Here is a 7,403-nt window from a genome sequence, read left to right as displayed (position 1 = left end):
TTTAGAAATTAAATTTTAATACATACATACCTACATATGTATGTATTAAAATTTAATTTCTAAAATTATTGTCGCATAAATAGAAATGATTACAATATTATTTTGATTCCGAAAAACAATGAAATTGGGAGTATATGGAAGCCTAATTTAAAGTCTAAATTTTCAAATAATGTGGGTCATTTGGAAAAATAGGTATATCTAGCTTATCTAACGTTCAAAGTATATATTAGCCGTCATCGATTCGCCAACAGTTAGTTAGTGGCGAAACGAACGAACTCAATGTGGTACAACCAAACAAAAAAACAACTCGCTAGCTAACTTTGTTGTTGCTTTCAGATGCAAAATTTTTCGCTTAGCGACCGGAACTCAAACATAGCGGACAGAGAAGTGGCGAATCGATAACGGTTGTTCATAATTTGCATAAATGCTTCTTTCAATTGAATGCCTTTTCAGTTTTCAAGCTTAAAGAAAAATTTTTTTTTAATAATAATTGCAAGGTTTGAGTACTACACGTACATACATAAATAAAATGATTACATGAGAGTTTGCTTTGCAAAATATCCTTAGAACTTATGATTTGTATTACTATGTATATCATTGATTTTCGTAATAAAATTCAATATCCGCAATTACGAGTATGTACCATAATTCTATAGAAAAGATCTTACGAACAAAATTTGGCCACATACAAATTTTGAAATCTAGATATAACATGCTCTTAAGTGTGACATTTTTCTTTTTCACGTTTAAATTAAATGCATTCATTAAGTGTAAGACTTAAAGCAATTTAAAATTTTTTCTGAAATATATAGTACACGCATCAATATGTTCAAAGTACATTGAAAATTCGTATAAACTTATAGTGAATCTCACTCTTAAAAATACTACAACTTCTTTAAATTGTTATAATTGTGCGCTACTGCATTAATTGCTGAGCAACGTCTACAGCGTTTTCAACTTCTGCCCCCGCATCATACTTCTGCACCGCATCATCGGTACATTCTTCGGTAATCTGTTGTCAATCGTTGTACATGCCATCGACCAAGAAATCCATTCGGCGATAATGTCGCGTTGACCAACAATCGCGGAAGCGACGGTAAGTGGTAATTACCACTCCTATTGCCAATGGTATTGTGAAGAGGACTGTCATAATAGGTACAATAATATCGCGGCTGCTGTGATAATTGAATCCGTTGTTTAATTCTTGTGATGGCTGCGCATCTGGTAGTACGACGGGCTCGCTTAATTCTGGTAATTTAGAGCTAGATGATTCTGGCTTTTTATTGTTAACAAATGGTTCTCCTGGCAAATGTGGAAAATCGCCTAATCCAAATGTTATGCTTGGTTTTTTGGGTTTCGGTGTGGTAGTGGTTGTTGTTGTTGTTGGTTTTGTTTTGGTCGTTGTTGGCATTATTTTGGTCGTAGTTGTAGTGTTTGTGATTGTGCTTTTTGTAGATCTTACTTCGAGGGAATCATTACCAATATGCGCAACAACATCATTTTTGGCAACTGCGGGTGCAAGTGTAGTTGTTACAGTTTTGTTTACTACGCTTGTTGAATTCCAAGATTTTGTGGAATTTATGGAAATGCCTTCATTGGTATAGTTTTGATTACCTGTAGTAATGTTGTCACTTTTAGTGGCATTATACTTAATTGAATTTGATCTATTAGATTGAAGGGTATTCATATCTACAACTATACTTGGTGCGATCTCAACTAAATTTGGACCGGTTTGATTGGAATTTATTGATGATCCTGGTGCAACAATATCTCCCTTTAAGGAGTCTTGCATTTCTGTCGGTTTTGGTACATTTTCCGTGTTTGTTATTTTGCGACTCTGCACTTTATCACCAGTTTCTTTGCCTGTAGTTCCATTTATCACATCCTGAAGTAACCTCTTGCCGACATTAGGCGTATTTGTAATTTGATACTTTATTATGGGAATATTAGAGCCATTATTTGGCAATGATGACGTTGTACTCTCAACACTTTCGCCAGCAACCAAATTTGGATATTGCTGATGCAGCAACAATTGCAGATAACATGCGAAAAATAGCGAAATCACTTTTAATGCCATAACCGAGATCTTATCACTTTGAGCTGCATTCACGAAAGATAATGTATAAAACAAAAATAATCGCAGAAATTGACGAACAGTCGCCTCTTTAACCAGATTTCCAAAAAATTTCTTTATTTTCGTTTTTATCAAAACCAATGGGTATATTTCGCAACCAGCTGATTAAGGTTAGTGACGTCTGAAAAACATCGATGCATCGAAAAATTTCCACTCGATGTATAAATAGTCTATCGATGCGACGATGCATAGATGTTTTTTTTCTTTTAACTGACATCTCTGGTATCGAAACGTCATTCCAGTTTTTCAATTGTACAAAAAGGGGGTGTGACTTTGACCCAAAAATTTAAATGGATAAAGTTGCAGTGATTTATTTCAAATTTTCTACAATTTACTAATAATACATTTTTTTTGTGAAATTTTATCTAAAAAATTCTATGCAAATCGATGCATCGAAAAATACCGATGTACATTTCGATGCATCGAATCAAAAAAAAACATCGATGTACTTTTGCACTGACATCACTAGTTCAGATAGCAACACTATGCAGGGTTGATTTCGAAAAGTAGTATGAGCGCTCAAATTGGAGAGTTGTAATGGCTGCGATCCCGCACATACTGCATACTGCGCATCCATATATTTTTGCTATGCAGTAAGAAAAAATTCTCTCCAATTCCCTCTCAATTAACTCCATTCGTAACACAAGACCAAGCAGGAGCAGCCGCTGCATATTAAAATGTCCATATCCTTGTAAGGATCATATAGTTTATTGTCCCATCTTCTTCGAGACTCGCCGTCGCAAATGTATTCTGCAAATTCTCTGTAGAATCTCCCGAATTTCGCAAGACTCGTCTCATTGTAATGTATGCAACAGAAACTTGACTTTGAAGAGATTTATATCTTTCCCATCAAAAGGATAACCAAAAATTCTGGACTCTCTAAGACCTCCAACTTCTGTCCAGTACTTACTGCATTCTGAGTTTACCCATCATAGTTGGAAAGTGTCAAAGCACTCCTTGACGAGCCTGGAGGAGATCGTCCTATTGGATAGGGCCCTTATGGCTGCCTGGATGTCGGAACAGATAACTTGAAAGGCGCCTTTTAAACCCTTCTACCTTCGTCTGGTACAAATTGCGATTTCTAGTATTTCGGCCGAAGACCAAGTACCAATTGCAATAGAAAATTTGGTGCCAGGTCTAAAGGAACCCGCTCGTGTTGTGCCATCCATCTTCGATCCGTCTGCATACCAGTGTATAAATTTGGGATCTAGTTAAGATAATCCGCTTGACCCGACATCTCGGTCTGCAGTTTTGACATTGAATTTTCTTTCAAAGCAGATTTCCTTGGCATAGCGTCGCAGAACTCGCAGATTCCCAGACCTGGTATTATGCTCACAGATATGTTTGTGAATTTTTTTTTTAATAGCACTTTCAGAATTAAGCATTTGCAAGTTCCTCGAAGCTACTGCTACTTGGACCAAAATATGGAGTGCAGTCCAACCTTAGAGCGGCTCTAAGGCCGTGTGGAGTGTGTTATTTCTTGCACTGTTCTGCAACCTAAACGTACCCGTACCACCGTACAACTCCTATGAGCCTCAGTCATGAGATCTCTGATGTGTATACCTGACAGTTACCGCTTTGTTTGGCCCTAAAATTTGACACCGGTTGAATTACACGTGCCAAAGCATCAGCCAGTTCGTTGCCGTGGACACCACAGTGTGCCGGTACCCACATAAGTTAAAGCGTATTCCAATTTTTAACGAGATTCAGCCTCAAATTACATTCCTGCATAATTTTTGAAGAGGTGTGATCAGTTTACAAGGCCTTTAGTGCAGATTGGCTGTCACTGAAGACGATGAGTTGATGTTCACGCCACCTTTCGCTGGTTATCCTGTCTGCTACTTTAAGCATTGCAAAAATTTCCGATTGAATGAGCGTGGTCATCTTACCTAAAGTAGGGAACCATCAGAAGTTAGCCTCCAGATTTCATCCGGCTCCAGTTCCATTTTCACTATTTTGCCCGTCGGTATATAAAGTTTTTACCGAATACCCCAAGATAGTGTCTGAAAAATTACCGACGTGCATTCTGCCGAAAGGGACTTCAGGTAATACGTTCGACAAACTTCTAAACTACTCTCTGTGGCCAGAATGTCGATCGTCGCGTCACAAGATAAAAAAAAAGCTGTGGACATTTTGCCTTCATTGCCTCCTTTTGGATCGCTAAATCCGATAAAGGAGTAAGAGCCCCTTCTGAAGTTGAACTCATGCGCCCTTGGCCAGGTCTATAAGCCATAAGTTCCGCTCGTTGACTGCAATTACGTACCATTTCATTGAAAGGTTTCACTCCTTTATAATTTCCGATGCAATAAAGTATATAAATGACTATTTCAGATTATTAATATTTATCTTATTGCCTTATTTAGCTACATTTATACATACATACATTCATATCACATAAATTTAAAGATTGCAACTTAAATCTACAAGTATTGCCAAATATTAAAACCAAGTTGAAAAATGCATCCCACTTGAATTTTATAAATAATTTTATTTAGTTGATGAATCCGGGAAGGCCTCACGCGGTGGCACGAAACTCAACATCATAATGTGTCGCGTGTACGACTTAGTTGCTCGGAATAAAATATCAGTGCCATGTAGACGATCCAAAACACCTAGCACGCCGAAGCAATTGTTGAATCTGAAAGATTAATTTTTTTTTAAATTTATAATTAAATAGCTGTTACAAAATGGCTTTGCTATTTTATTAAGTAAATCTTACTTCAAATGGTGAAAGTCATGCGCCTCTGGACTGGGAAAGAAGGGCAAATGATAACCGGAATGCGCATTGAGTGTCGATAGGATGGCTAGAGCAAACCACATCCAAGCCGTGGCAACGTGTGTGTTCATTAGAAAAACGCCCAGAAATGGAGGCAGTAAATTGCTAAAGATATGCTCAATGGGATGGCAATAGATTGCCGTAACCGCTATTGGTGCTGTCCATTCGTGATGTTGCTTATGTATAAATTTATAAATATGTTTATTATGCAACAGTCGATGGGAATAGTAGAAGCCTAACTCTTCCATTAGAATGCACACGGTCAGTTCTACACAAACCCAGTGGAATGTTGGCAATTCGCGTATTGAGTTGAGGCCACGCAATGTCATTAGTTTATAGCTGAGAAAAGCGAATGGAATACCAACAAATAGCTGATTGCTTATTACGCGCCACATAACCTGCGAGTGAAGGAAAAGAGACCATATTATTGTCAAGTATAGTGCCACAGAGCAAAAGAAGTTTTTTTTTTTTAGCGATATTCGGTATGCATAGCCTCTATATGTTTTTTTTTTGTCTAGTAGGGAATTTACATGCGGCGAATTTACAGACAAATTTTAGTTGAATTCAGCAGTTGACTTGTGTAAATTGCCTTTTTGCTAAGGGTTTGGTCGAGCTTCTGCTCTAATTTGAGGAGTGCTTCTTAAAGTTATCAAACGAATAGAAGGACCTTCGATTTAACACCGTCTCCGAACGGCAGATGGTTTTTTGTAAGAAGCTTTTTCCTGGTAGAAATATGCTCTAACTTCTTCCGCGTACTCGTCAGTTTCCTTATTTTCCGAAATTCAACTATGCTTTGGGACTCAGTAAAGAGTGACGATGTGATGTCTAAAAGATTTTACGACATTCCTTAATTTATATCAAGTTAGTGCCTGCCGACTTCAGGGTCTTGATCGCAGCCTGACATTTTTATAAGTAAGGCGAGTTTTGTGTGAATAAGGTCCATAATGCTTACAAACTTTGCTTAGATCGCAGCCTGAAAAATATTGCAGCAATCTGGAGGTCTGTATGTCAGATCCCATTTCTATGTCCAATTAGGATCCAAAACCTGTGAATACTGAAATTTTGTCAGTGCTTGAAACGGTGTTAGATTCCCTGTCCTTTTTGTGAGATATTTCGAAGTTGCGGCTTAAGTCGATCTCCGTGAACTGATAGTAAAACCTCTCTGTTTATTAAATAATGTTTAAGCCCAATTCTGTCTGGAAGAGCGGTAGCCTGTTAGACGCCCTTATTAAAATCATGGAGCTACACCTCCTACTGCACTATGAGGCCATTTCACGTAGAAGGAAGAGGAGTATAGGGCATACATATGTGGCCAAAAGAGGATATACGCTCCCTATGCCCGAGATCTATTTTGAAATTTATTGTGTCTCTAGGGCTTCATGAGGTGTTGTGAAGAGCTGTGTGTCCAGTAGACCCACTGGTCTATATAGGTATGTACATATATAGACGCCCTAGTCTTCGTTGCAATGACTTTTTATGCTGTTTCAACAACAACGCCGCAAGCTTTAGCTATTTTTCGTAAAAATAGTTTAGAATTGTTGAAAATCTATATTTTTCGATAGGAAAATTCGGTTGCTTCCATGCAATAATAATACCCAATTCTTTATTTTACCATTTTATAATACCAACAATTTTTTATGGGTCTCCCCAATGCATTTTTTGGGGTTTTTGGAGGCCTATAAAATATGTTTCATATTAAAAAATGGTTAAAAAAACGACATATAACTGTTATTGCAAGTCTCCTAAAGAGAAACAGGGCTTTCCGATCGAAAAATATTGATTTTAAGAATTCTATACCATTTTTACGAAAAAGTATGTTGTGAGGTAGTTCTAAACATACGGGTATTATTTTTTCCATTTAAAAATCCTATGGGGTGAAAGCTTAACATTTTAAATTTTTTCCCCGCATGTATTTTTGGACTACCTTAATGGGCATACATATATAGCACAGTTATGTGCAACTTTCGTACGGTATGTTAATTTCAGTACAAGCTCCTAGCCAAAATTTAAACTTCAAGTCGATACGGGTAATCGTTATCCTACAGTATTTCGTAAAAGTCTAAGCATATCGAAATTCGACAAAAAGATGTTCTGCAACACCCAAATATAAAATGTATTATAATAAAAGTTGAGTTACCTTCATTAAACGTTCGGTTTCGACCGGCTCATTAGTGCCCGGCTGAATTTTGTATTTGCGCAGGAATGCTGGACGGTTAGTCAAATCCATGAAAATATAAATGCCACCGACTAACCAATAGACAATCATTGTGAAAATGGTACTACCGATGACCCATAGCATCATGGGATCATCACCTGAAACATATAGAATATTAATTTCTTCATAAATATTCATCATACGTGTATATTAAGGTTGTCCAAAATAAGTAAAGTCGGAATTTTAATGCTCTCACCCACTAGGATTGTTCTATATACCGAAAAAAGTATTCCCCTATTTTTTTATTTTGAAATCAAAAAATATTTAGAGGTCGCTCA

The 7,403-nt window shown here is 37.1% G+C and overlaps 2 protein-coding genes across 2 annotated transcripts; both read right to left on the bottom strand.

Moving 5' to 3' along the window:
• Nucleotides 1–1,018: 1,018 nt before the first annotated feature.
• LOC118734509 (cell wall protein DAN4-like) lies at nt 1,019–2,077 on the bottom strand. Its single transcript, XM_036464228.1, has one exon. It carries the CDS (start codon nt 2,075–2,077, stop codon nt 1,019–1,021), a length of 1,059 nt encoding a protein of 352 aa, XP_036320121.1.
• A 2,370-nt stretch (nt 2,078–4,447) lies between these two features.
• Nucleotides 4,448–7,278, bottom strand: LOC118733345 (fatty acid hydroxylase domain-containing protein 2-like). The gene is made up of 3 exons (XM_036462707.1): nt 7,048–7,278; nt 4,854–5,308; nt 4,448–4,772 (listed from the first exon to the last, which is right to left on the bottom strand). The coding sequence occupies exons 1-3, from the start codon at nt 7,264–7,266 to the stop codon at nt 4,622–4,624; spliced, it is 825 nt and encodes a 274-aa protein (XP_036318600.1). The 5' UTR covers nt 7,267–7,278; the 3' UTR covers nt 4,448–4,621.
• Between the last annotated feature and the right edge of the window lie 125 nt (nt 7,279–7,403).

This window comes from Rhagoletis pomonella, unplaced genomic scaffold (assembly GCF_013731165.1).
Source record: "Rhagoletis pomonella isolate Grant_MI unplaced genomic scaffold, Rhpom_1.0 Rhpom_scaffold_00002, whole genome shotgun sequence".
Taxonomy (NCBI): domain Eukaryota; kingdom Metazoa; phylum Arthropoda; class Insecta; order Diptera; family Tephritidae; genus Rhagoletis; species Rhagoletis pomonella.
This window is presented reverse-complemented; position numbering and strand designations above follow the sequence as displayed.

What these genes read in the sequence shown, in the direction of transcription:
- LOC118733345 (XM_036462707.1), bottom strand. Translation starts at nt 7,266, where the DNA reads ATGATGAATATTTATGAAGAAATTAATATTCTATATGTTTCAGGTGAT. An exon ending in AAACCGAACGTTTAATGAAG is followed by an intron (nt 5,309 to 7,047) that starts GTAACTCAACTT and finishes CTTCACTCGCAG; the next exon opens with GTTATGTGGCGCGTAATAAG. An exon ending in CATGACTTTCACCATTTGAA is followed by an intron (nt 4,773 to 4,853) that starts GTAAGATTTACT and finishes TTAATCTTTCAG; the next exon opens with ATTCAACAATTGCTTCGGCG.
- LOC118734509 (XM_036464228.1), bottom strand. Translation starts at nt 2,077, where the DNA reads ATGGCATTAAAAGTGATTTCGCTATTTTTCGCATGTTATCTGCAATTG.